This window comes from Kuraishia capsulata, genomic scaffold (assembly GCF_000576695.1).
Source record: "Kuraishia capsulata CBS 1993 genomic scaffold, Kuraishia_capsulata_scaffold_6, whole genome shotgun sequence".
Classification (NCBI taxonomy): Eukaryota; Fungi; Ascomycota; class Pichiomycetes; order Pichiales; family Pichiaceae; genus Kuraishia; species Kuraishia capsulata.
Window position 1 is genome coordinate 468,295 of NW_019172955.1, and position 26,337 is coordinate 494,631.

Below are 26,337 nucleotides of genomic sequence, written 5' to 3' on the forward strand. Positions count from 1 at the left end.
ATTGTGTGGAGTGGGCATCGCAATCGACATCGAGGCAGCGTTGCACGCCAGAAGCCCCAAATCGGGTAATAGGAATTACCGGTTCAACAAACCATGGAAGCATTGCTTACGCGCTGCTAAAAATACTATAGAATCGGGACAATGCATAATACGTAAAACGTAATATGAGTTCAATAAGACTGTTACAGGCCAAACGGTCCATGTTTCTGGTCTTGAGACGTAACCAAAAATAGATGCTGTTCTGTCATGCAAATATCCGAATTTTGCGCAGACTTTATTTGCTCCATTACTTTCGCGACTGGCTGCATGAGTTTTGCGCAATGAGGCTGATCCGGCCTGAAGGGGAAATGCAGCGTGTGACCAAAAATGGCTCGATTCTGGTTCTGGTGCTTTAAGGTTTTCTATTCGGGGAGTTTTCAAGCTGGTTTGAAGGAAACAAACTGGATAAGAGCCTCAAATCGGGATGTTTCATGGTTAGTCTGATTAGGAGGTGCTGATTTTGAAGGAAATGAGTTGCGAGAAAATCGTGATCGTGACTCGAGCTTGAGCTCCTTCTTACGTCGATGGAAACGCGCTGACAGGGATGCAGCATCCAGCAGAAATCTAAATAAGTATTCCTTGTGGTGTTTTTTGGCTAAATTTTGTCAAAAAATCCAACACAATCCTTTTTTTACACTTTCATTCTTTTCAAAAGAGTCCAACCCCAATATAAAAAGTTAATTTAGTGTATCAACCAATATTTGTTTCGGTAAAGGCACGCTAGTACTATGTAATGTCTGTGATATCTAAGTCACCTTTCAACAATTACCCAGACCCCACTCAAACAGCACCGCCCATGAGTGAAACCTTAATATACATGCGCACCCTGGCATCTTGGATCCTCAAAACTGGTTGCGCAATCCACTATGTCCACTCAAACGTGTATGAGCTGAAAGAGTCGCGCGGCGAGTCCATGCTGACAACGCTCAATACCAGCTTTGACTACGTGCATACGTTGAAGACATACCAGAACGGTAATGGGGTTAAAAATGGTGACGTTATAGTGGCTCTGAAGCCTATCGATCCCCATCAGCGTGTGTGCAAGCGTATCACAGGAATGCCCGGAGATGTGATCATAATCGATCCGTCCAATGGATCTACACATGGACGCTTCGAGTCCAAGTACATGGTGGTCCCAGAAGGCCATTGCTGGGTAACCGGTGATAATCTGTCACACAGTCTTGATTCGCGATCGTATTCGGTAATACCTTTGGGTTTGATAAAGGGTAAAATTGTGGCCGCGAACGATTTCAACGGAAGCTGGCGCAGTTTGTGGGGGTTCCGGTGGATTGAAAATGCGTTTGTCAAAGAGTAAACGAAGAAGGAGAGCAAGAGAGTTAAACTCTTTTGTGTATATCAAAAGGTCAACTCTTGGGAATGAAGGAATGAAGACTTTCCGGGCGAAAGTTTCTGGTCGGTTCTGTGGATTAATGAACACTATTTGTTGACAAATAAACACTCATTTAGTGGCTCTATGTGGTTTAATGAAATATCCTCATGAAATAATTAGCTCTTTTTTGGAAGAGCGAATGCTTCTATTTAGGCTGCTTTCAATGAGCTGCAGAATCCCGTTTGCCATCTTCTATTCGCCTCGCAAGGACTGTCTCTTCACCTCTTACCTTCACTCCGATATTTGGCCAAAATCCGCAATGATTTGACACCGAAATACAAGCCGATAGGTGCAATCACTACCCACGTTTGTATAGTTGTGAAAATCGTGGATTTGATGAAGTAACTCAGGAACGAACCTTCGAACGCTGCAATCGTCACCAACAACCCGACCAAATACCTGTTGGCCCCCAGCTCGAAATTCACAGCCCCAAATTTGAACCAAACGCCAATCACGCCAGCTGTGAGCGCTAACGTCAATGCAATGAAGATCTGGGATACAACGGGCGAAACCTGCTTCGCGTCTCCTCTGAAGATGTGGTGAATTTCGGCTTTCTTGCCAAACCTCACGACCTCTGGTGGCGCTATCTTCGTTGCAGGTCTCAGAGTGGCAATCTCGCGAATCTCCTGAATATCGCCAACTATCAATTCGGCCTTGATCTCGTCCTTGGATCTGAAGTATGCGGGGAACTTGGACAATGCAATTCTCAATTTGTATGCTCCTGTACTCGAGCCTGTAGGATACTGTGTAAAAGTCACGTCATCAGATTCTCCTTTTGTCGAGAAGACAACAGCAACGTGTTTGTATTCGGAGTCCAGCTGAAAGTTGAAACTCAGTGTAGAGTTCAAGACGATGGTGTCACCCAGCTCGTAATACGATTCCGGACTGGAAATCGATCCCGTAATAGCACACGATGCTATCTGAACTAGTAGCAGAAAAGGCACCAAGAACTTCATGATTGTATGGATGGTAGATAGTTTGGATTTGCTGAAGGTTAATGAACACGTTCTGGACGAGAAGTTCAAGTGATTGAGGAGTTGCCGGAACACGACCCCAAACTAGCTTTTCGCCTGGGTACACTACCCTGTCCCGTTCCACACGATATGCAGATCTACGAATGAACGTAAATTTCCATCTTGTCCTTATTTTCAAATTCCTTATAATATGCTTTTACTCGTAATTCGTACTAAATGTGGTGTTACAAAAATGCCGAAAAAAATACACTTCGCTGGCAGTTTCCTCAATCACTATCTTCTCTCTTCTCCCCCTCCTTAGCTTTCATCTCGGCCAACCTATCAACCAGGATATCCACGATATCCGACCATTCTCTCATTCCACCCATTCCAATATCGCCGCAGACAAGTACCTTCTCTACCGGCTTCAGTACAGTCACGTGCTTGAACTCGTCCTTCAAAATCTGCAGGTGTTTGGCAGTCATCGGGTTCGTATACATGAAAGTGTTCATAGCAGGAGCCACCAGGATCGGGGCCACCGGGTTCCAGGCCCTTATTAGAGACGTTAGCAGGTTGTCGCAAAGACCATTGGCCATCTTAGCAAGTGTATTGGCCGATAACGGGGCCACAAGGAAAATATCAGCCCATTTTCTCAATTCCACGTGTAGTATAGGGTCACCTGGTTTGGTCATAGGACTAGACCATTCCTCCACCTCACGCCAGACCTTGACATTCTTCGGGATTCTCAACCCCCGGATGAAGAATTCCGCCATCGGTGTCAACACCAGTTGCACACTCACTTTGTCGTGGCCGTAAACCTGGAAGATCTTATCGATCATCTGGGGAATTTTTATCGTAGCCACAGAACCAGTGGCTCCGATCAAAATGTGCAACTTGTCGTCGTCCTTCTTCTGCAGATATTGGGTAAAAGGCAACATCGGGTCAACGGGCCGAACAGAAGGTATTGGCATCATCATAGCTGCTGCCTTGGTGTTGGAGAGGTCGATCTGCGATGGGTCCGTGCTCAGGGACCCACGATGTTTGGTGTCCGAAACCTGGAACGAAATGCTACTGCATTGACGCATGGGCTCATTCCAAAACCCGTTGGTCTTGAAATCGTCGTGAGGCGTGAGGATCGGTTTGGGTTTCCGGGTCTCTTCCATGGTGTGTATTGTGTTGACGATCTCCACCTCCTGGTCGGTTCTTAGGGCAACTCTTCTGCGAGATTTCAGCAATAATCAAACGATTATCTGCTTCACAAATTGATTCACAAACCTTTCCTCGAAAACACTACAAGAAACCTTTTTTTTGTTGCAACGGAGCCGCTCGCTCACCAGCAGGGCCTTCGAAGACCCTTGTTCTCAGCTCTTCCGGGCGTGGTTGCCTCACCGCACTATACTCGAGTCGGCCTGGCTGTTGCACGTCTATTCAACGAGAAATTGCAGTGGCGTTCCACAGTGACGATAGCCTCGGCTGAAATCTCAAGATGGCGTACAAGAAAAGTCCTCTTTGTGTGAGGTCTCTGGAATGGGACATCCAACCGAGAAACAGATTAGCAAAGGAAAAAAATAGCCGTGATTGGTAGTGTATTTATTAAACTGGTGTACGTAAAGCTATGACGTCATGTCCCTCGCTAAGCCAATATCGTACGTCATGACGAGGTCGTCGACGGAGTTGAGAAAGGCCTTCCAGTCCTGGTCGTCCAAAGTGTCCAGAATCGCGTTGGCATAACCGTCGGGGCCATCTTCAACTGTGGGCTCGGGTACTAGCGGAATCACGTGGTTTCCGAACGGCAGCGGCAAGGATCTGATCGACTCAAGGTGCTTATCGAGCCCCACGTCGTTGAAACTGAAGCCTGCGTTGTCGCCTTGTCGTCTTCTCATGAGCTCGAGCAAACGACCCAGGACGAAGATACCACGTATGGCCGGTCTCATTGCCTGCTTGTAGGATCCAAGAATTCCCATGACCCGCTGGATTAACTCCACGCAGTTCCTGAACTGTTTGTCCTTCAATGGTCTCATCAAGCTGTCTACCATTATAAACACAGAAGCATTGATGACATTCTCGGGCACAATTGACATCTTCTTGAATCTGAAAGGAACCTCTTCGTCTGTGTAAAGTCTGACGATGTCCATGGCATATCTGAGACATTCAGGCGAACATTTCAACGACCATTCTTCATTGGTCATGAACGTAGACATCATCCTATTCACCTCCAGAATCTCACATGATATCGTACATCGTATGAGATATTGCACCAGTTCAGATTCGCTGTTCTGTGGCAGCTTGTCTCTGAAATCTATTTCTGTCCTCATCGCCAGTAGTTTTAGTTCTAAATCGGCCTGTTTTAACATCTCCAGGTTGAGAGTGGTCCTTTCAACTTTGTCCTCGAAGTAGTAGTTTCGCTTGATTTGGGCAGCCGTCGCCCGGAAAAGCAGATAGTGACAATCCACAGTCATTTTGCCGTTTCGGTACGCATTAGGAAGCCCAGTGGTAAACGAGCCTTTCGGTATTATTGCATGTCTTCCGTGGGTATCACTCCAATCTAAGCTCACCAGATTCCACCAAATTTTTTTTCCAATTTCCAGATCGTCTCCCGATTTCTCAATTGTGTCCATGTTATGGAACCGAGCAAGATTAATAGCAGTAGATAGAAGACAGTTCATTAGGTGAGATCCGCCAAAAGCATGGCCACATAGATGCATCACTATGATGGTCTGAACGGAAGTGACCTTAGGAAATGTCATGAACCGACCGCGGTACAGACACTCCAGTGAACTTCCGAGAAATATTCTGGGGAATTTATCCATCATGTCATCGTCCAGTCCGAGGGTTTGTTGTAGAGATTCATCTCCATGGTATATTCCCGCACATAACAATGCGTACCACAGTGACATCCATATGTACTGGTCGGTACTCCTATCGTATTCAAAAAGAAGGTGTTTGGGCCCAGAGGTATTCCAAAAACGATCATGTTCTTCCCAGAATGCATCTGTATCAATTACCCCGGCTAAAACCGATAATCTCGCAAGGCTGAAGGATATCAATACATAGCTCTGTTCTTTGGTCAGGTACTGGACTAACCTCAACCAATAGTTCCAGATCTCGCTGAACGGTTTCGTCACCACATCAACATTATCAGGAAATTTGATTGGCTTAGCAGAGTTGTCAGTGAACCTAATAATCTTATCGTGTTCGTATATCCATTCGTCTCTTTTGAATTCCAACGCTTCGTCATCATATGAGCCTCTGACCAGTCCTCTAGTTAGCATGTTAACAGTCACAGAATAAAGATCTCGATCAGCCCGCTTAACAGGATCTGTATGACGGTTCTCACTACCTTTAGTGTTGGTCCCTACTCCCTCTTTGTCTCTGGACAATCTTGTCACCAGCTCTTCCAGGTCGGTTACCTTTCTCTTCAGACACTCGATCTCCTTCTCGTACACAGATTCAGGTATTCTCTCTGTAGATCCGTCGCTAATTGGCAATGAGCTCTCGTTCATCAAAATTCCTCCCACCATTACAGGTTCACGGGCACATACATGCGCGGTTCCCTTTCTGATACAAACATCACACGGGGTATTCTTATTGCACTTTACCTTCCTCTTGTAGCATTGGATACAGCTCTTGGGTGCTCTCCTGCTCTTGCGAATATTGCCTAGAGATCCATTATCAATCAATTCCTCCATCAGCATATCTAGACCCAGTCGACTTTCCCGATGCGTTTTTGATCAAACGAGCCTGATGGTGGATGCATCTGTTTTGACGATTTTTCAAACCCTTGGGGAAACAACTTCCCAAAGAGGCAATTTTGAGATGACCCCTTATCTAATCGATAGGCCCGCTACGATGAACAGTTGAACTCGAATATCTTGACTATTTATTTTCCGTTCCTTGATTTCTAATTCCTGGAAGATCCCAGATCGCCATCATCTTCTTCATCATCTACGTTGAAATCATCCGGCGAAGCGGGTGACGAACCGTCTTCGGCCCCATCATAGGGCCCTCCTAGCCTCATATCATCCTCATCACCAGCATCGAACCCTTCGTCCAGGAAATTGTCAATTTCACGCGCATCGTCATCATCAGTGGCGTATCTAAATAGAGACTCGTCTTCGTCTTCGTGCGAGAAAAATGAGTCTGCACCGAATCTGGTGTACCCTCTGGAAGAATTTGCGCCCAATCTAAACACCTGGGTTCTAAGGAAGTTGCGGATCACACCCGTAGTCTGGACAAGATTGCCAACAGCAGCAAATAACCCTCTCACAATATTATTCACAACAATGTCCGTGTTGTTCTCTTCAATGAGATGGAGTTCATCGTCTTCATCAAGTCTGATTTCTCCAAATCTTGAAAATCCTCCGTTGCGTCTGATGCCTCTGTCGTAGACGAACCATGTTGCAGCCAAGAACACAGCAATGGGCACAAAAATAACAGCAAACAGTCCAAACCCGGTGATTCCAGATCCGTGCTTTTTATTGAAATCATTCTTCTTGCCTGGACATGGATGTTCGGTCCATTTGTCGAGTTGAAGACCACTCTCACAGGTCGAAAGAGGAACCTTCCTATACCCAGTAGGTTCCCAGTACCCAAGTAGATCTGGGTCAGCGGTGCAGATGCGTACGGGATCCAATGGTGACAACCCCGAGATGAGCTTACACGTTCCATCTTCAGCCATAGCATAGTTGTAGTCACATTCGTAATCTCTTCTGGAGCAGGAGCAGTTTCTCAATACCTTGAACGCTTCATTCAAAGGTGCCATTCCAATGAAGCAATCGCTGCTTTTCGGTTTCTTTCTCAAATATTCGGATTCGTGACCGAAAAGACAGTTGTCTGCCAAAAATGGATGTTTTGGAGACCAATACTCAAAATCGCTTTTTGGCCCAGTTGGAGACTTCAAGTCCAAGCTACACTGCCTGTTGTGCACCCTTGTGAAATCAACCGTGAATAACATGTTTTGGGAGTCAGCATCTTCTGCAAGAATGACAAATTTACGCGACGTATCCGAAGGGACGGTTCCCAGATCAACAACTGAAACGGGGTCTTTCGAGAATTCGTACTCTTCCCAAGTTTGGGCCTGATCAAGAGAGAACCAAAGCGTCTTCTGGTTCTTTTCTGGTTTCACCAAAACAATAATTGAGCCTTGGTCGCCAAACTCCCAGGTGTACGCCCCCTTCTTCACTTCTTTCCAAGTGACACCAGCGTCTTGAGTGAAGAAAGTGTTACTTTCAGAGGCAGGCAAAAGGTATTCTCCAACATTTCCCGTTGCTATCATCATTCCAACAGCAGAACCCGACGAATACGTATCACGAACGTCCTTCCTCTCGGTGTAACCATGAAAATTCAAAGAACAATCTTTGAGGGACTTTCCTTTGCATTTGTAAGTATTGCCTTCAGAATCAACTGCAGGTGGCTGCACAAAAGACCACTCAGCGCCATCGTTGTGAGTGATTTTCGTCTTCAACTTCTTCGACTCGTGGTTCTCCCTTACCTTATCAGCATTGGCTACTACATTCACAACAGAGATTCCCTCCAGTGTTTCAACCTTTTCGAAATCCACGTATCCTTTGTTGTCTCTGTTAGCATCTGGTAATGACACAATGTAGGATGTTCCGTTGTAGTTGGACTTCAGAATCGTACCGAATTGTTTGTCAATCTCAGAGAACGTCGTGACATGCAGAAATATCGACTTCGAGGAAACATCCATCACCGTGTATGCCTGTTGCTTATCAACCTTGAAGTTTGCAGGGAATTCGGCTGGGGCAAAGACTAAACCATCCACAGTCACAAAAGCACTCAGAGTCTGGTCGTCGTTGACTTGGGCAACGACGATAAACTCACCGGTATCAGCAGATCCAATTATTCTCTCAAAGAGGACATCATTCGTTTTTTCGAAAAAATCTGTCGTTGAAACAAGCTGGAAGAATTGGCTTGTCTTGCTGAATTTTTCGCAGAAGATCAGATTCGGGTTGATCGTGAACTGGTCTATGTCCAGCGTAGAACCCACGAAATTGCACATTCTCACATCCTCAATCAAAGGCTTGAACGTTTTACCACCATCCTGTGTGTATGATGCTTCCACATGACAGTCCTGGCTGAAGTAAGATTTGCAGCCTTTTTCTCCGTACCATATGAAAGACTTTGGATCTGCCTTATTGAAAGTGATCTGTCTCAGACCAAATTCGTTCAACTTTGTAGGTGCATCCACAACCGAAAATGTCAAGGCACTGTCTTCGGAGTAGTATATCTTTGAATCTGATGTTATCACGTACACACTTTCGCGATAGTAAGGATTGGTGTAAATAGCAACAATCTTTCCATCTGCATCTTTCAAGGAATCAACCATGTCAAAGGTGATACCACCATTGTACGAAACGTACAACCTTCTACCAGCGGTACTCAGGAGTATAGTTTCGTCCAAAACTTGGTCTGATTTCTGGGTCTCCAAGTAGAAATAATTGACGATCTTTTCAGAAAACATGGAAGCAGTAGTCTGGATGTTTTTGAGTTTCGACTTTGCAATGGCGTCAGAACAACTGATTGAAAAATCATTTGCCGGAGGCTTGAACCCATTTTTCTCCTGACAGAGGTTTCCAGGAGCTTTCACCTTGGAAGTCAACTTGATAGTTTTCTTTGGATTTGAACAGAAGTTCTCTGTGATCACTGTCATTACAGGCTCGCAAGAACCCTTCTCGTTCTTAGCAAATCCCAGAGCACATTCAAAGTCGTCTTCGGTACAGATGCATGGTACCTCAATGGCCTCGACGTCTTTGTAAAGAGTGTTGACGAAACAGTTGGCGTCTTGCTTTCTCCTGTTGAACTTCTCAACGTGGCCAAAAACGCAAACAGGCTCTTTGGTCTTAGAATCAACTCTTGAGTACCACTCTTCAAAATCTTTAGCTCCACAGGTTCTATCGAAAGCATCTGAGAAGTCTAACGAATAGTAAATGATTTCGTCTTGAGAATCTTTCTTGGCCTCTTTCTGTCCAACAATCAGGAAGTTCTTGGAAGAACCATCAATCGTGGTGGTGATTGCGAGAGGCAGAATAGGTTTGTCCAGTTTTGCTTCAGACCATGTCAATCCTTGGTCTGTAGAATACAGAACAGTATCTTGATACACCATTGGTGCATCAAATATGAAACCGAGATCCATTCTCAAGGCAATAATGATGTTTCCCTGATCACCAAAACTGAATATTGAAATACCTTTGAACGCAAATCTCCAAGTAATACCACCATCTCTGGATACGTAAGTGTCCAAATCTTTGAGATCATTCGAGGCACCACTGCCTTTCCTGCCAACCCCCATGACAATACCAGGTGTTGGTCCTGTAGTCATTTTGGTAGAACCACTGGCACCCACAGAAATGATGTTGAGACTGCACGCGTCATCTCCCTTACAATCGGCGTCATCCTCAAGGATAGGCGGATTCCAGGTTCTACCGTTATCGATGGTCACCAATGTCTTGAAGGAAATATCGGCGCCCTTCGCCGAATCGATCTTATTGATGATCCAAGCACCGTCAATGGTACTCACCTTGTTAGCAGCTGTGAATCCAAACGTGCCCGACATTACATTGTCCTGAATTTTGGTATAATGCACTCCAGAAGAGTCAGACTGGTAAATCTCAGCGACCGGTTGAATGTCCATCGAGTTTTTGAATCCGTAAAGAACAACGTTCAACGAATAAGGCGTCGAGTCCAGGAAACTGTACATCTGCTTGTTGAGATTTGATCCGAAATCCACCTTCTGGAACTGGGAACCATCTTTGGAAACGAAAAAGTGGACATTCGAAAACCAAGCATACTTATCTTCTTCGACAATGGCGACTATGAACGATTGTATGACGACGAGTTCCACGATTTCTCCAGAATTCAAAGAGTTCATGGAGTCCTTACACTCCTCAATCGTAGTGAAGAAATCATCGGTTGAAATCAAACGTGATCCAGACCCATCTTCCGTTACCTGGATACAGAGAATCCTCGAATCCGGACCAGCACTAAAAGTCGCACTAGATTTGGCGAAACGACATTCACGGATGTCATCTATAGGGAGGGGAACCGGGTGCGTTCTCAGTCCATCCGTGGTATAAAACCAAGTGTCATTGCAACTTCCCTCAGCGTTACAATACAAGTTCGATATCAACATCATATCCTCGTTGACATGGTTATATCTCACGTCAGCATAGGCTAGATCGTTCACATCCGGCATATCAAAACGCCTCCACGACTGACCTTTGTCGTCTGATATCAAGTGAGATAGTCCCTCAGTGAAAACGATCACACGATTGCTAGTCAATCTCGGATATTCCATCGAAACAAACGTTTGGGTCTCCTTGGTTCCCAGCGCACTGTTCAGATCGTCATTCAAAGATTTCCATGTTTTGCCGTCATCATCCGAACGGTACACCGTTTCGTTGACAATTGTCATCACCACTGCAGAATCGTCGAAATAAAATAAGTCAGAGGGTATTTCGCCGAAATCACTGGTATGAATTGTCGGCTGGAAAGGCCCCACATCAGCAGCCTTAGTATCGGCACCTAGAGCACATTGTGCAAACAGAGCCGACACCAGCACGGCAGTCACAGATCTTATAGAAACCATTGCAAAGGTATTATCTCGACAACAAAAAAATGATAGTCACCTTGTTAAGGTTGGCCTGAAGCAACTCTGGGTTAGCTACCTTTGAGCTGAAGTTGTCAGGTGGTAAAGTCGACCAATGGGCTCACGAGAGAAAACAGCAAAATTGTAAAGCACGACAATTTTGTACAATTTAGTCACTTGAGACGGTCTTGGATTCTCGACGGCTTGTTTGTTACCAGATAGACTGGGTGGTATGGCATAAAAAGTGGAGAGGCCAGCTTGTCTGAGCAGTTGGTGTGGCATGTTACGTAGACAGGGGGCAGGTAATTATGTGCGTTGACTGATTTTACGCCGCATTAAGACGTGCATGCGGCTTGGAAATTTATCTCAGAGTTACTAAGAGATATAAATTGAGTTTAGGCAGTTACGTAGTTTCATAAGCAGGAATAAAGGCAATATGCCATAGATATGGCCTCTATTCCACAGAATTTCCATCGACTATGGCCCAATCTATGGTATTTCCCCTATTCACCTTCAACCATTCATTGCACTTCTTATAGTGCTTGCAATCAAAATAGCCCCTACTGGCACTCAATGGACTTGGATGGACTGTGCGCAAAATCAAATGGCTATTAGTATCAATCTTGATCTTGGAAATTGTTTTTTGGGCAGGCATCCCCCAAGCCAGAACCACGATCCCTCGGTTTAAAGAGTCGCTGTTTCGTATCAGGGCATTGATAGCCGCACTTGTGAACAATTCCCATCCCCGGTTGGCATGAGAGTTGGCCTGATGGGCTTTCACAGTAAGGCAGGTGTTCAAAAGTAACACACCTTGTTTTGTCCATTTGGTGAGATCGGCCGTTTTTGGAATCTCGAAATTTGGATAATCAGTCTTGAGACATTTGTACATGTTCCTGAGAGATGGAGGAATTGCCAATTTGGGATCTTTCACCGAAAATGCCAATCCGTGCGCCTGGCCAACGTTGTGATAGGGGTCTTGGCCCAGGATGAGTACCTTGACTTCATGAAGAGGTGTCAATCGCGTCCACGAATAGATGTCTTTTTGAGGCGGGAACACTTGGGATGACGAAAACTCTTTTTTCAGAAACCTTTTTAGTTCTAGAAAATAAGGCTTCGTTAGCTCTTTATAGAGTACTGAGAGCCAAGAGGAGTCCATAGTCTCTATCTCCAATGTGAGAAGATCTCTGATCTCCGGGCTGAGCCCATTCACCCAAGCATCTTTGTCAAATCGGATTTGTGAGATCTGTGAGGCTGATCCAATTGACTCTTGGGGTTGCCCTTTTTTCTCCTCGGCCCTTTCTGTTTTTTCACCGTTTTTCACGCTCTCTCCATGGACTTCGCGTTTCTGCGTCTTCGTTTGAGCTTTCCCAAAGAAGTCTGCTATATCCACGGTTCTTTTCGCACTTATCGATATAGATCTTTTTTTTTCTTGTGAGATAGACATAATTGGCCGCAGATTCAACTTCAACACGTGATTAGGAAAGTGCAATCGCTTCATGAAAAAGAAGAAGAAAGAGAAGTGCTCACCGTAGATGAATAATACAAGACACGCGTAATCAGCACCGTGGCTCACATTGGAGTCTATCCACGACTCTTTGCTAAGGCTGACTAGCCTGAGAGTCTGAATATATATAATGGTTATATGATAGGACTTTTCTTTGTTAAGATTATATTTGTGAATTCTGACAAAATATCAAAAGGTTTCGTGTCAATTGGGTGGAGTTCATGAGTTTTTTCTGTGTCAATTGGAATATGCCTCATCCGGGACTTTTCTGGAAATTTGTCAAAAGATAAGAAAACTAAGCATACACCCAACGGCCAAAATCAATCCAGAAACCCGTAAGACCTCTGAAATTCAACAGGAACATTATGACCAGACATGAAGCCCAATAAAAATTCCATTATCCTTTTGTGAGCCCTCTCAAATTACCCATTTTTGGATCTGCCAATTTCTTTAGTGCAACCCCGCAGGTCTGGCTTATCTCTGACGTTTGCCTTCTATCTCTCTACTGCACAACACCGCCTTTGTTATCACGAGTTATGCCAAAGGTGCCTATACGAAGCCGGCTCAATAAGAAAATAAGGCCCTATCTGGCAAGAATGTACCTGAAAAAAAATAATGATGACGCCTCAACTCCAACATCGCATACAGCTACTACTGCACAGCCAGTGACTGCTTCCTCAGCATCCGTGCGCTCTCGCTCTTCGGCTGGGGACATACCGATGGGATTCGAGATAACTCAAACAGACAAGACGACTCGGTCGAGCTCATGGGCATTTTGGCAGACCGCTCCGGGGTCAATTAGCACTGCAAATTCACAATCTGGCGATCACACAGACCTCCCTTTAGACACAACTACACAAAAAGACGATTCTGATACGGCTGCCTCCAGCGGCCCGGCCAAAAATGCTACCAGCAAAGGCCTAGAAGCAGAAACTTCATTGAAAACGGGGGAAACTGCTCAGCGCAGTTGGTTACCGTGGCCCAGATCTGCGTCTTCTGCCTCTCTAAAGGACTTGTTGATCGACCCATCATCGCCATCTGGGAATGAACCTGCACAGGAGCCCAACGGAAACCGCAGCTGGTCGATATGGAGTTTGGGAGGTGGCGCTAATGGAAGTGCGAACGAAGTACAGGATAAACCGAAGGAGATCATTGGTCCTTCGAATACCATAATAACGGAAGACGCCGTGTTGTTTGAGCCAGCAACCAGAAAGGCGCAATCGGTTCAGTCGGAGGAAGTTTCCGATCAGAAGCCGAACTTGAATAAAGTGGTTCCGAAGATAGAGCAGTGTTTGCCGACAGAGTCCTTCGCGTCTTCTGTGTACAACGCCTACCAGAAGTACTACAGGCGAATGGGTGGTGCTGCTTACGAGCCTCTACATCTCTCCAGAATCCGGCCTACCACCGTAAAGAGAGTTCTTATAGTGGGAATTCATGGATTTTTCCCAAACAAATTGCTACGACCTCTTCTTGGAGAGCCCACTGGAACTTCCATACGGTTTGCACGTGAGGCTGAGAAGGCCGTTCTCAAATGGGCTAAAGAGCAGAACATGGAGGTTGCGATCCAGAAAATTGCTCTGGAAAAGGAGGGAAAAGTAATGGACAGGGTCGATTTTTTCTTCGAGCTGATGGCCAAATGGCAGAATGAAATCAAACAGGCAGATTTCATCTTCGTCACGGCCCATTCCCAGGGATGTCCTGTTTCCATATTGCTGATGTCCAAACTCATAGAATATGGATTCATAACCGAAAACCAAAGGGCTGGAATATTGGCAATGGCTGGGGTCAATAATGGTCCTTATTTTGGTATAGACCAGAAGTTCTTTGTGAGAGCGTATTCAACCATTGAAAACGAGTCAATGCTGGAACTTTTTGAGTTCCAACACTTTGATTCTTTGTTGTCCAGGAAATATGTCGAGTCGTTGAGGATCATAATAAACAATAATGTCAAGGTTCTTTTTGTGGGCTCCATTGACGACCAGCTGGTTCCGTTATATTCTGCAATCGCGTCTCATGTGATCCATCCAAACATCTACAGGGCAGTATATATCGACGGCACTTCCAACACTCCGGCCTTTGTCTCAAGAATAGTCTCCATGTCATGTTCTCTGATGAATCTGGGATTTTCAGACCATGGAGTAATCAAGGAAATCAGCAAGTTCCTGGCTGGTCCTTTGACAGGCGGGGGCCACTCCCGGATATACAATGATATTCAAGTGTACGACCTGGGTCTGGAGTTTTTTCTCTCCACAAACGATCTGAACGCCCAAAACTCAAACCCACAACCTGTTCATTTCAAGGGTTTTGATATCAAACAGTTGGGAGCCAACCCGTTCCATCTTCCATGGTGTATGCGTGGTCTGATTTTTGAGGCGACAAAACGTCTGCCTTCGGGAAAAGAACAGGTTGATCTTATGTTTGACGAGTTTGACTCGTGGAACCCGGAATCGAAGGTTTTGAAAGACATGAAGTACCGTTTAAATGGTATTAGGATAAGCCTGTGAAGGAGGCAGACGAAAGACGCAGTGTATATGCGCCTACTAAACGCATAAAGAGTTTCTATGCATATTGGCCTATTCTTCTACACTTCCGCGATTATAGTACAGACAATTGCTTTTGAAAATAGAAAAAGAGACATATGAAACAAACAAGTGAAGAAATCGAAGGTCTACAAATCTATCAAACTCTCAGAGTTGCCATTCTGACGCTGCTGTTGGGGCTGTTGGGAGTTTCCAAATCCGTATCCAGTGTAGGATGGAATGACACCTGTGCTAGCAACACCAGTATACTGGGTTCCAAAGAATGGATTGTTCTGACCAGTTTCCTGCTTGAACCCGGTTCCCGAGGAGTTGATGAAAGTCCCCGTTTTGGTGTGTTGTGCCGGAATTCTGGTACTTCCTTCGTTACCAAAGGTATCAATTCCAGTTCCAGTCGCCAATAATGCATTGAGACCAGAAAATTTCTCGTTCATCTTCTGGTTTCCTGTCAAAGTCTGCTTCACTGGTTGTGGTTGCTGCTGAGACTGCTGCTGCTGTGGTGGGGATTGAGGCTGTTGCCCAGATCCAAATGCAAAGGGATTATTCGAACCAGTCTGCATTGCCAGCTGCTGTTGTTGTTGCTGCTGCTGCTGGAGATATGCCTGTTGCTGAGCCGCCAATTGCTGCTGTTGGAGCAGGTACTGCTGGTACTGCTGTTGCTGCTGCAAAGCTGCCTGCTCTTGCAAATACTGCTGCTGCTGTTGCTGTTGTTGTAGTAGCAGGGCTTGCTGTTGAGCCTGCTGCTGCGCTGCTTGCTGGGCAGCATAGTCCTGGTACCCGGTGGAATATGCGTTCTGTAGATATCCAGTGTTCATGGCCTGGTTTTCATAGATCGGGTTACCAAACATGTCATATCCAATGATTTGGCCCAGAGCATACTGGGGCTCATCATCAAGATCCAGAAGGTTGCCTTGGTTAGCTTTCTTTCTCATCTCCTCTTCCTCTAGACTCAGCTGTAGAGCTCTTTGAAGACTCTCGTCAGAGCCGTTCATTCTTCTTCTCCTCTCCTCCTCTTCTGCCGTTAATCTGCTTTGTTCCAAAGCTTTTTGAAGATCATCATCGTACTCCTCCTCTTCACCGTCTTCGCGTTGTCTGCGTTTTCTCCTGCCATGGCCGTTCCTTTCCTTGGCTAGTCTTCTCTCCTCCATCAACCTCTCGTCATTTAAAAGCAAGGAGGTCAATTCTTTTGCCTTGACACGAATCAGAGCTCCCTGGTCTTTATCATGATCATCAATAAACGTAAATTCTCTCAAGGTCTTCACGATGTATAGATTGTGCTTGGCCCAATGGACACATCTATCAGATCCGTTTAACACCAGGTACTCGAACAGCGTCAATGCCTTAGCCACATGACGCCAGTTCTTTCCCTTATCGTTGAGTCTCTTGTCGACCATGTCCATGACTTCTAGGAATTCGCCCTGGTCGAATGTGTGGGATGAAACTTCAGCCATCTCGCTCACCGAAGGACCGGATGGTTCGTTCGAGGTTGCGTTTCTAACCAAAACCTGAACCGAGGAGTATCCATTTGTGACATTCTTGATAGAGCGAACAAATGCCTTCGACATGACGAAAAATTTGTGTTCTTAGGGATGTGGGTGTGATCTGGCAAATCGACCTTAGGGAGTACTCACGATGGGACACGTGATTGGGTTTGCGCGGGCCTGATTGAACAAAAAAACACAACAGAGGCAAATTGAAAGCTGGCAATTGCAGGTATGCGATATATCCGACTTTCTAGAGAAGAGAAGGGTATTTGGATTTGATGATGAAACTGGCACTGGATGGTTCGGCTGCTCCTCGTTTGGGATCTCCCCGGGATGGTTATGTGGCGATGGCCGATGGAGCGCCGCCCCATTGCCTCTTCGGGAAATACGATAGAGAAGTAAGATTATGCATAGAGTAGCAAAGTGGGTATGGGGACAGTTGATTAGATGAAATTCGTTTGATTTAAGCCTCGTAATTTAGAGAAAAGTGAATATAATCTTACAGAAGGACTATTCAGATAATAAGCCTTAAAGCAGGATTTATTTCCGTGTAAATGTAATGTGCACTGTTTATAGAGAACAGGCAATGCACGAGAAGTAGCCAACTTTTCACTCCTGCCGATACAATTTACTCCGTCGAACCAAAATGCACGTGAAGCCCACGATTTCCCAGTCAAACAGCTCAGTTTTGTATTTGGTGTTTGAGTTTTCAATCTCCTATCCTATTTCATTATCATACAAACTACTCTTCATCTAACCTCAGATTGTCAGCCTCACATCCGGGACAGTTATGCAACACCTCATGCACAAAAACGTCGCAATCGATGCAAAAATCTTTGCGACAATCCTCACATCTGTACCTTGAGCTCGTGATAAAATCTGCTGTTTGTCTGTGTTTTTCAGCTTCGTGAACCAGCTCGCTGTTCACGCCCTTACTGGGGAAACTCTTCTGGCACCCAAAGCAGTTCGTAGACTCGTATGCCTTGCTAACAGGTATTTCTGAGAACAATTTGAGTGGAAATAAGTGATGGTATGATCTTGCCAGATGTGTAGACAAAATCAGCATCAAGTTGCAGCAAGGACAAATGGTTGGCAAAAGACAAATGTTGGCCTTGCAACTGGGACATATGTAGCCTCCATATATGAGCTTTGAGTGACATGAACAAAACGTTGGTGTACCGAAATTGGCAACCCTGGAAGGAAATCCCATCTTCACCAGCGTAAACTTTTCAGTTGTGGATTTTGCTACTGCCAATGGAATCACCGCATCCATGAACAACTCCTTGAAATGCTTTTCATTCAGGATCACCCAGTACGAGTTTTTGGAGTCTCCAAAATTTGTTTTTTCGCAGATTTCGTTGCAAATCTGGACATGAGCAGTAAGGCCAATTATGCGCACTCGTATTGCCGTTTTCTGGAGATGAGTAATGGTTTTTTGGATATCGCCCGGATCCGAGGTGAAGAGAGCACCAAACACTATCAACACCTCCCTGGTTGAGTGGGTGGGAGTGTTCATCAGCAAACCCCGGCTCATTTCCAGTGCATTCTGCAACGAAGGATCACCCTGAGGCTCCACCCGCTTCAGTTTGTTCAATGCTTCAATGTGATCGAAAGGGTTTCCACTTACTTCAGAAACTAGCTGGGCCAGTCCGTTTCTCATGATCACCACACCTATCTGCGATATCGGATTCTGATCGAAAAACTCGTTAATGAAGTCAATCGCATATGAAAGCATTAGGGAAGCCCGACTAGGTCTCAAATCTTTCTCGCTCATCACTTTGCTGAAATCAAGCACCAACACCAATGTTCTGATAATACCTCTCTGGAACGGAGTCACATTCTTCAACAGTCGCTTTTTGTGGGCCTCCACCAGACCAGACACTATCGATTCAATAGATCCCGACTCATCTTCTTGGACAATATCCCATGACCTTCTATACTCGTCTTCCCAAGAATAACCACCACTCTGGCCCATCAACTCTACCTGGTTAACCTTCTTCACCGTCTTCTTCCTCGTACGGTTCGAAATGCCTGCCACAGGAGTGGATGCATCGTCGGCCACTTCGATCGCGTCATCAGAAAGCTCTTCTGGCGACAGAGACGTTCCGAATTCCTCGTCTGAATCCATTTGTGGGGTTATGAGTTGATCTTGTGGTGGGGCAAAAGAGAGTGTAAACTTGATTACAAGATTCAGATGCGAGAGATGCCTCTGATTTTTCACTGCCATTTAAATGCGGCTGAAAAGTGAAAAATCCGGCCAAATGGCTTGACACCAAGAAATACGACAATTGACAAGTTTTTTGTTAAATATTTCCATTGATAATCATTAGACATTATATAAATTCCAAAATAATAGCTAAACATCGTTCGAATTGGGGGAACGGTGAATCAACTGTGATTCCCCATGGAGTTACCGTTCTCAGCTGATAACAATCACGGGAATCCAGCACATCTTTTCAGCAAACCAAGAATAAACGCCAATTTCTGGAAATCTGCGTTACTAGCATCATCCTTCTCATTCCAGAGTTTCGAAGATGTGATCAGGATCAGATTCTTCGGTTCTGGTGAAAACGTGTAGAACAGAGTGCCTATCTGGTTGGCCATCACCATAGTCTTCAGATTCTGTTGGTTTCCCAGCAAAACCACAGGCGATATTCTGGAACTTGTGGATTCAGACGCAAGTTTGATTCCCGGTGTCAGCGGCAATGGGATGTCTATGGTTGTGTCTTTCTCTCCATTCAGCGCAAGGTGGATGACGGACTTGTCCTGGAACTCTATTATTTGCGCTGATATCTCGTTGTTTTCGTATGTGTCTATGACCTGGGTGTGGTTATCTGACATTGTGAGAGATTAATCAAAAAATGGTAAAAAATCGCGAAAATATGGACGATAGATGGACGATCTATGAAAGACATATCAAAGAAATATCGAAGAAAGATGTCTCTGTAAGTGAAATAGAGTGAAAAATCAATTTCCAACCCGAGCCGATGAGCTATCGCGTAAGCTTCAGTTTCTATAGGAGATTGTCATACAGTTCTCAAGAATTACCCAACAATTACTCAAAAGATACTCGAGAAATTCTCAAAAGCCACATTTGTTTTTGATGAACGAGACCATCAGTCTGACTGGTTTCAATACTAACCGGAGCGACAATGGGTCCGTTTCGGTTTCCGCTGCGGACCAGCTTCTTATCGAGAGATCTCACGACGAGATAGTCAGGTCTACGGCACTATCTTGGCTACATAGGATAGTCGCCTGGATGTGTACTACATTCTTCTTATCTATTCTGATGGTACTGGCACTATTCCATTACTATTATGGCAAAATTTCAGGCGCTGGAGTGCACTCCCATCAGAGCCCGCGAACACCAGCATATCCCAACGCAGAGGGGAAGAAACTGGCCAGGATCCCGGATCTTGGATATTACTTGAATATGTTGAATCTGGAGCTTTTGGAATATAGAATAAAGACTAAGGACGGTTTTATCATTACTTTGCAGAGAATTACGGATCCTTCGGATAGAGACCAGCTTAACCGCAGACCACCCGTTCTACTAGTACACGGATTGCTCCAATCGTCTGGTTCTTTCGTAACTTCGGGCGAAAAGTCTCTGGCTGTTTTTCTCTTCAGAAATGGATTCGATGTATGGCTGGGAAACAACAGATGTGGTTTTGTGCCAAGAAATGAGACATTGAGTCCTCAAGACCCTAGGATGTGGGATTGGGATGTGAAGGACTTGGCCATGTTCGACCTTCCGGCAATGGTGGACGAAATTTTGAAAGTTTCGGCTTTCGACAAGGTCTCTCTTTGCTGCCATTCTCAGGGAACATCTCAGACCTTTTTGGCTCTTTCTGAGCAACATGGAAGTGCCATTAACCACAAGATCACTACGTTCATAGCGTTATCACCGGCAGTGTTCCGTGGTGCTCTGATCCACCAGAAACTGTTTATCAAATTCATCCAAGGAATTTCTGACTCAACATATAAGTGGTTTTTTGGCGTTCATTCCTTCATGCCAATAATGCTCTCAGTTCGAGGACTTATTTACAAATACTCTATTTTTGGTCTACTGAGCTACTCCATGTTCAACTTCCTGTTTGATTGGACTGACACTTTGTGGGATCCAAGCCTCAGATCTCAGCATTTTCTATTCAGCCCCGTATACGTGAGTACGAAGCTCATGGCATGGTGGTTATGTTCGCAAACCGGTGGTTTTGGGAGCGAAGAATGCATATTAGACGAGACCCAATCCTGGTTCGATCCAGCTCGGACTCCTCCTATCATGCTGGTGATACCGTTGGAGGATAGATTGGTGGATGGAGAGAAGCTCAAAACTCACATGAGATTAAACGAGCCTCGCATATCGACGACTATCCTTGAAATTGAAAAATATGCTCATCTGGACGTGTTATGGGCCGACGACGTGATTGAAAAAGTTGGTTACCCCATACTCGAGCATTTGAATATGTGCGTGCGAAACTCACTCTGAAAAATTTGGCTCTGGTCCCCTTTGCAATTTATGTCTGTTGTGTTGCATGCTTAAAGTTTTAGAAGGCACTAGATTGCGAATTTTTTTGGCTATTTTCTGCTTTTACGATGGGTATCATCAGTCAACCTTCGTCACAGATAAAGCTGACCAATGTGTCATTGGTCAGAATGAAAAAGGGAAAGAAGAGGTTTGAGATTGCGTGCTACCAGAACAAAGTCCAAGACTACAGAACTGGAGTGTAAGTGAAACAAGACAACGTTGCATTTTTGTGCCTGAAAGATGATTCTGTTACTAACACGTGACTCAGCGAGAAAGATCTCGACGAGGTGCTTCAAATTCCCCAGGTGTTTGTTAATGTTTCAAAAGGTCTGATAGCTCCACAGGATGATTTGCAGAAGAGTTTCGGCCATACTGACCAAGACAAAATCATCCAAGAGATCCTCAAAAAGGGAGAAATTCAGTTAAACGAAAGAGAAAGAAATGCCAAACAGGAACAAGATGTTAATGAGATTCTCCAAATAATAAGCTCCAAGTGCGTGAATCCCAAAAATAAGAAGAGGTACACCACCACAATGATAGCCAAGGCTCTTGCCGAGCTCAAGTTCAATCTGAATGGAAACAAACCAACAAAGATACGGGCCCTCGAAGCCATAAAGCTACTCACACAGAAACAGATCATTCCTTTGGCAAGAGCCAAGATGAAGCTGAGAATCACGCTTCCGTCCAAGGACGCTAAAGGTGAGCTAGGTCAAACTCTGAGGAAGCTCATAGACACAGTGATTGACGAATTCCAGGATTCCGAATGGGAGTGTGTCTGTCTGATCGAGCCCGAGTCTTACCGCGAAATAGGCGAGCATCTGAATGGGAAAAACAAAAAGCCCGTTGGTAATGTGGAGGTGTTAGACATGGCTGTTATCGATGAAGATGGTGATCAGAACATATAGAGTGGAACGGGGAACTACTAGAAATCGCATCTGATTTGTCATGCAATGGTTATAGTTATGCTAGAATAATGAAAATTTACAATCAACGTATGCCTACAACGGAGTGTCTTTGCCTAATGCCAAATTGAACAACAGCCAGAAGTTCAAAATCGTGATGAATCCCCATACACCAACTGCCAAGATGGCAGTGATTGTTCCGTTGCTCATGTCTTTGTATAGGATCTCCTCTTCATCCTCCAATTCCACCGATTCGTCTCCAAGCTCCTCCAATTCGTAGCTGGGTATCCCACCGTACTGCTGCAATTTTGGGTTGATTGCAACCTTCATGATGTTTTTGTTGCAGGTGAAATAAATCAATGGTGCAGACACGATAGGCAGCAGCAACGAGAGAATCACCTGAGAGGCATTCAACGCTCCACTCAAGCCTTCCCTACCACTCACCAAAACCAGGACCAAGCACGGGGCAATGGCCACAGCTCTGGTCAACAGTCTGCGAACAGCTGGTGGAATGCTCCATCTGAGAAAGCCTTCGCTGACCATTTGGCCTGCCAAAGTACAGACAACTCCCGCACTCTGGCCTGAACACAGCAACGCCAGGGCAAAAACAGCACCCGCAGTCTTGGAAAGATGGGTCTTCAAAAGGTGATAAATGGTGAAGAGATCGGCGGAGTCGTTGAGCTTGCCATCATCATCATCGTCTATCGGCGTTGATAGCGTGGATCCCGCCACGATCAAAATTGCCGCATTCACGAAAAGGGCAACTGTAAAGAGAGACACCACCAGCTCGGCAATTGTGTACGACATGGCATCATCAATGGCTTCCAAAGACGGTCTGTAGATAGCCTCGCTGGGGATCTCGTCGTCTTCCTTTCCACAGTATCTGGAAAACTTAGAAGTCTCTTCGTCTTCTGCTGGACTCCTGACTGGTTCCACAGGAGGTACATAATTCCCCTGTTTCTCGTCAAAATCACGTAGTCTAGACTGGACTAATCCCGAACCAAGATAGAGCGAGTGTGGCATCACAGTTGCACCGAGAATGGCCAAACTTAGGTAGAGACCGTCTCCCTTAACGGCATCCTCCGAGGGCAGAAATCCCCTGAAAACTTCGCCAAAGTCTGTCGTTGGTGCAACGGCAGAGAGCTCAACAGCAAAGCACACCACCGTGGCCACCACCAGTAGTGAAACAAAGCCCTCAAAGATCCTTATTATAAACAGAGGCCCGTTGGGTCTGTATGCCATCAGGACAATCAACACATCGATAACAGTCAAAATAACACCCGCAAGCAAGGGGATGCCAAAGAGAATGTTCAACGAAATAGCTGTTCCAACCACCTCTGCCAGATCCGTAGCGATGATAGCGATCTCTGCCAGAATGTAAATGAACAGATTCCACTTCCTGGGCAGATGTTCTCTACAATTCTGAGCCAAATCCAGACCAGTGACGGATCCCAACTTTGCACATAGAGTCTGCAAAAAGACTGCCAAAATATTGGCCAATAATACTGAGAAAAGCAGCTTATACTTATGAGCTGCGCCGGCAGCAACTGCCGTGGAATAGTTACCAGGGTCCATGTAGGCCACCGAAACCATGATACCTGGCCCAATATAACTGAGATACTTCCTCAGGATTCTAGCCACATTCTGAATCCAGCTGAGCTTATGGGGCGCAATATTCGGCGAAGGTCGCGCAAAGTTGATGTGATCGGCAGAGTTCGAGGAGCTATTAGTGGGAGATAACGGATCAATATTCACTGAACGCGTGGGCCGTAACAAGGCACCATCAGAGGAGCGCCGTATGATGTTTTTGTTGGGAGGGTTTGTGAATTCTATGGATTCCACGAGCGAATCTGTGCTGGGGTTGGGGATCGGATTCCCATGATCGTCCCATTCAGGAACAGGGGTTGAGAAATCCCTTTTGGACGTGTCTATGTTGGCCAGATTCATTGGAGAGCTAGCCCTAACGAGCGCAATTCAAAAAAACAGTCACGAAATCCGCAGAAAAAACAACAAAAAACACACACCACCAAAGCGAAAGTTATCGGTGCTAGCAACGATCTTCAATGTCTCAACAGAGCAGGAGGCGTGTAAAAACAAACAAACACGTTGAAAAAAGCTCCAAATTCAAGAAAGGCTGAACCCTGTTCACTGCCAATGTCTATCTCACAAAAGCCTCACTGTTTGTGTAGCCGGGAATACTGCTTCCTTGTTTAAATCAACAGGTTGGCAAACATGGAACTAGCCACTTTTCACTAAGAGGGTGCCCGGAGATGGTCCTTCTGGCCGGTTAGACTCGGTACACGACCTGCCAAAATTCCAAAAAAATTTGAACGGTCTCCGGGATGACAGCATGAGGAGTTGGACCCTTGTGGCGTGGTTTTATGAGCCTTCGGATTTTGCGAAAAATGGTGAATTACAAATCGGCGTTCGTGCTTGCGCCTATGGTGCGGATCGGAGATTTGCCGACCAGACTGCTTTCGTTGAGATACGGTGCGGACCTTGTATGGGGACCTGAGATCATCGACAAGAAGCTATTAGTTTGCGAGAGGGTGGAGAATAAAAAACTGGGCACGGTGGACTTTATCACCCAGTCGAACAACGATGATGCTGTGAGCAATTTGGTTTTCCGCACGTTCCCTGCGTTGGAGACGAATAAGCTGATTTTTCAGATGGGCACTGCAGATGCAGACTTGGCGGTTCAGGCCGCCAAAACTGTTATAAAAGACGTCTCAGGAATAGACATCAATGCCGGGTGTCCAAAGCACTTTTCTATTCATTCAGGAATGGGGGCGGCTTTGCTTTCGACGCCTGACCTGCTAGTGGACATTCTGACACGCCTGGTGAACGAGGTGGGTAAGCCTAACGAGAAACCGATCAGTGTCAAGATTAGGATTTTTGATGACAAAGACAAGACTCTGGAGTTGGTGTCAAGACTTTTGGATACAGGGATCGCCAACCTGACAGTGCATTGTCGTACCAAGACCATGAGGAACAGAGAGAAACCTATACGAGACTTTGTTCCCGATATTAGAGACATGTGTCGCGCCAAAAATGTGACTTTCATCATCAACGGTGATGTGAAAGATTACAAAGAATATGCGGAATTGCAGAATGTTTACGGCGAAGATGTAGGTTGCATGGTAGCTTCCGCTGCTGAACTAAACCCATCTTGTTTCCGCAAGGAAGGTCCTTTACCGTGGATGCAAGTTTGCAGAGACTATGCAGATGTTTGCGAGCAGTTCGAGACGTACAAGTCTGTGGCGAAATATTGCATGTCCAGGCTTATTCCAAAGGGAAACAAGAGCAAATCCGCTCGTGTGAGGCTCTCTGCGGCGAAGAGTCTGGAAGAAATTGTCACGTTATTCAGAGATGAATTGAACGACGAGGGTGAATTGGTTCAAGAGGACTCTGAGAAAGGTACTGAAAAACGTATTGACAAAGCTTCTGAAAAAGATACCGAAAAAGATACTGAAAAAGCCCGCTCTACACTCAACACCAAGAGACCAGCGCATGTCTTGGAAAGCGCCAGCACCAGCATGGAGAAACGGGTTAAAGCATGAAAACCAAGTTCTCAATTAATATGTACATTTAACGAATACCAAGATTACTCCACCTTACCGCCGAAACCAACGGGGTTATAGTGGCATCTTCCTGGAAGAACACCCAAGAACTTGTAGATACCTCCCATCTCGTTGATGCTTTTTCCGACTAGTCTTTGATAAGCCCTCACGATTTTTTCCTTCTCAGCAGGATTGGATTTGTGAACATGAGCCAATTGATCTGTTCTAAAGGCGATGCCCATCTCGTGAAGAAAGTCGCCTTGCTCCACGGGCCCATAAGCCTTACATCCTAATTTGCTGAATATCTCTACCAAATTTCCAAAATCAACATCGGCAGATAAATCTGCTTCTCCGGGAGTCACAAATGGAGAGACTATTTTGTGATTTTTGATCCCGCGCAAGGTGTTGATTGGAATAGTCTCTGCTGGTCCATAGTCTATGATCAGAGCAGCACCAGTAGTAGACCTGTTGATCAACTGCGCCATTCTCGTCGAATACGAAAAAGCCTCGGGGCATATCTCAATTCGGGAGCCCTCAGCGACGCTGTCGAATCTCGCGTTGCTTTTGGGTATGCTGGAGGAGGGAGTAGCAAAAGGCGCAAGCACCATGTGGAAGGCCTGTTTACATGAAGCTCCATTCTGCTGGAGATCGGAGGTCTTGTAGACCGAGGTATTTGGCAAGGACAATGTACTCTTTTTCTTCTCAATTTCCTCAGAGGTTTCGGTGTCAACAAGATATTCTCTCCACCCATCTTTGGTTTTCTCAAACTGTAGAATTGGAAGAGCGTCGAAGAACTCGTGGGCCAGAATGAAGTTCGTGTACGATTCGTCTTTGG

At 45.5% G+C, this 26,337-nt stretch overlaps 15 protein-coding genes across 15 annotated transcripts in view; 5 read left to right on the forward strand and 10 right to left on the reverse strand.

Annotated features, from left to right (window-relative positions):
* Nucleotides 1-772: 772 nt before the first annotated feature.
* On the forward strand, nucleotides 773-1,354 carry KUCA_T00004995001 (uncharacterized protein; the record flags this gene model as incomplete). Its single annotated transcript, XM_022606136.1, has 1 exon — nucleotides 773-1,354. One exon carries the CDS (start codon nucleotides 773-775, stop codon nucleotides 1,352-1,354), a length of 582 nt encoding a protein of 193 aa, XP_022460998.1.
* A 293-nt stretch (nucleotides 1,355-1,647) lies between these two features.
* Nucleotides 1,648-2,385, reverse strand: KUCA_T00004996001 (uncharacterized protein; the record flags this gene model as incomplete). Its single annotated transcript, XM_022606137.1, has 1 exon — nucleotides 1,648-2,385. One exon carries the CDS (start codon nucleotides 2,383-2,385, stop codon nucleotides 1,648-1,650), a length of 738 nt encoding a protein of 245 aa, XP_022460999.1.
* A 284-nt stretch (nucleotides 2,386-2,669) lies between these two features.
* Nucleotides 2,670-3,545, reverse strand: KUCA_T00004997001 (uncharacterized protein; the record flags this gene model as incomplete). Its single annotated transcript, XM_022606138.1, has 1 exon — nucleotides 2,670-3,545. The coding sequence occupies one exon, from the start codon at nucleotides 3,543-3,545 to the stop codon at nucleotides 2,670-2,672; it is 876 nt and encodes a 291-aa protein (XP_022461000.1).
* A 450-nt stretch (nucleotides 3,546-3,995) lies between these two features.
* Nucleotides 3,996-6,077, reverse strand: KUCA_T00004998001 (uncharacterized protein; the record flags this gene model as incomplete). The annotated part of the gene is made up of 1 exon (XM_022606139.1): nucleotides 3,996-6,077. The coding sequence occupies one exon, from the start codon at nucleotides 6,075-6,077 to the stop codon at nucleotides 3,996-3,998; it is 2,082 nt and encodes a 693-aa protein (XP_022461001.1).
* Nucleotides 6,078-6,283: 206 nt separating this feature from the next.
* On the reverse strand, nucleotides 6,284-10,987 carry KUCA_T00004999001 (uncharacterized protein; the record flags this gene model as incomplete). The annotated part of the gene is made up of 1 exon (XM_022606140.1): nucleotides 6,284-10,987. One exon carries the CDS (start codon nucleotides 10,985-10,987, stop codon nucleotides 6,284-6,286), a length of 4,704 nt encoding a protein of 1,567 aa, XP_022461002.1.
* Nucleotides 10,988-11,441: 454 nt separating this feature from the next.
* On the reverse strand, nucleotides 11,442-12,485 carry KUCA_T00005000001 (uncharacterized protein; the record flags this gene model as incomplete). Its single annotated transcript, XM_022606142.1, has 1 exon — nucleotides 11,442-12,485. One exon carries the CDS (start codon nucleotides 12,483-12,485, stop codon nucleotides 11,442-11,444), a length of 1,044 nt encoding a protein of 347 aa, XP_022461003.1.
* A 542-nt stretch (nucleotides 12,486-13,027) lies between these two features.
* On the forward strand, nucleotides 13,028-14,995 carry KUCA_T00005001001 (uncharacterized protein; the record flags this gene model as incomplete). The annotated part of the gene is made up of 1 exon (XM_022606143.1): nucleotides 13,028-14,995. One exon carries the CDS (start codon nucleotides 13,028-13,030, stop codon nucleotides 14,993-14,995), a length of 1,968 nt encoding a protein of 655 aa, XP_022461004.1.
* Nucleotides 14,996-15,159: 164 nt separating this feature from the next.
* On the reverse strand, nucleotides 15,160-16,593 carry KUCA_T00005002001 (uncharacterized protein; the record flags this gene model as incomplete). The annotated part of the gene is made up of 1 exon (XM_022606144.1): nucleotides 15,160-16,593. One exon carries the CDS (start codon nucleotides 16,591-16,593, stop codon nucleotides 15,160-15,162), a length of 1,434 nt encoding a protein of 477 aa, XP_022461005.1.
* A 661-nt stretch (nucleotides 16,594-17,254) lies between these two features.
* On the reverse strand, nucleotides 17,255-18,640 carry KUCA_T00005003001 (uncharacterized protein; the record flags this gene model as incomplete). The annotated part of the gene is made up of 1 exon (XM_022606145.1): nucleotides 17,255-18,640. One exon carries the CDS (start codon nucleotides 18,638-18,640, stop codon nucleotides 17,255-17,257), a length of 1,386 nt encoding a protein of 461 aa, XP_022461006.1.
* A 305-nt stretch (nucleotides 18,641-18,945) lies between these two features.
* Nucleotides 18,946-19,353, reverse strand: KUCA_T00005004001 (uncharacterized protein; the record flags this gene model as incomplete). Its single annotated transcript, XM_022606146.1, has 1 exon — nucleotides 18,946-19,353. One exon carries the CDS (start codon nucleotides 19,351-19,353, stop codon nucleotides 18,946-18,948), a length of 408 nt encoding a protein of 135 aa, XP_022461007.1.
* Nucleotides 19,354-19,394: 41 nt separating this feature from the next.
* Nucleotides 19,395-21,001, forward strand: KUCA_T00005005001 (uncharacterized protein; the record flags this gene model as incomplete). The annotated part of the gene is made up of 2 exons (XM_022606147.1): nucleotides 19,395-19,457; nucleotides 19,532-21,001. The coding sequence occupies 2 exons, from the start codon at nucleotides 19,395-19,397 to the stop codon at nucleotides 20,999-21,001; spliced, it is 1,533 nt and encodes a 510-aa protein (XP_022461008.1).
* A 107-nt stretch (nucleotides 21,002-21,108) lies between these two features.
* Nucleotides 21,109-21,945, forward strand: KUCA_T00005006001 (uncharacterized protein; the record flags this gene model as incomplete). The annotated part of the gene is made up of 2 exons (XM_022606148.1): nucleotides 21,109-21,239; nucleotides 21,309-21,945. The coding sequence occupies 2 exons, from the start codon at nucleotides 21,109-21,111 to the stop codon at nucleotides 21,943-21,945; spliced, it is 768 nt and encodes a 255-aa protein (XP_022461009.1).
* Nucleotides 21,946-22,038: 93 nt separating this feature from the next.
* KUCA_T00005007001 (uncharacterized protein) lies at nucleotides 22,039-23,889 on the reverse strand (the record flags this gene model as incomplete). The annotated part of the gene is made up of 1 exon (XM_022606149.1): nucleotides 22,039-23,889. The coding sequence occupies one exon, from the start codon at nucleotides 23,887-23,889 to the stop codon at nucleotides 22,039-22,041; it is 1,851 nt and encodes a 616-aa protein (XP_022461010.1).
* Nucleotides 23,890-24,323: 434 nt separating this feature from the next.
* On the forward strand, nucleotides 24,324-25,502 carry KUCA_T00005008001 (uncharacterized protein; the record flags this gene model as incomplete). Its single annotated transcript, XM_022606150.1, has 1 exon — nucleotides 24,324-25,502. The coding sequence occupies one exon, from the start codon at nucleotides 24,324-24,326 to the stop codon at nucleotides 25,500-25,502; it is 1,179 nt and encodes a 392-aa protein (XP_022461011.1).
* A 44-nt stretch (nucleotides 25,503-25,546) lies between these two features.
* The window catches only part of KUCA_T00005009001 (uncharacterized protein), a gene marked incomplete at both ends in the record, with an annotated part of 1,461 nt that continues 670 nt past the window's right edge, over nucleotides 25,547-26,337 (reverse strand). Inside the window, one exon of the mRNA XM_022606151.1 lies at nucleotides 25,547-26,337. This exon is cut by the window's right edge and continues 670 nt beyond it. Within this exon, the coding sequence (XP_022461012.1) occupies nucleotides 25,547-26,337 (791 nt within the window).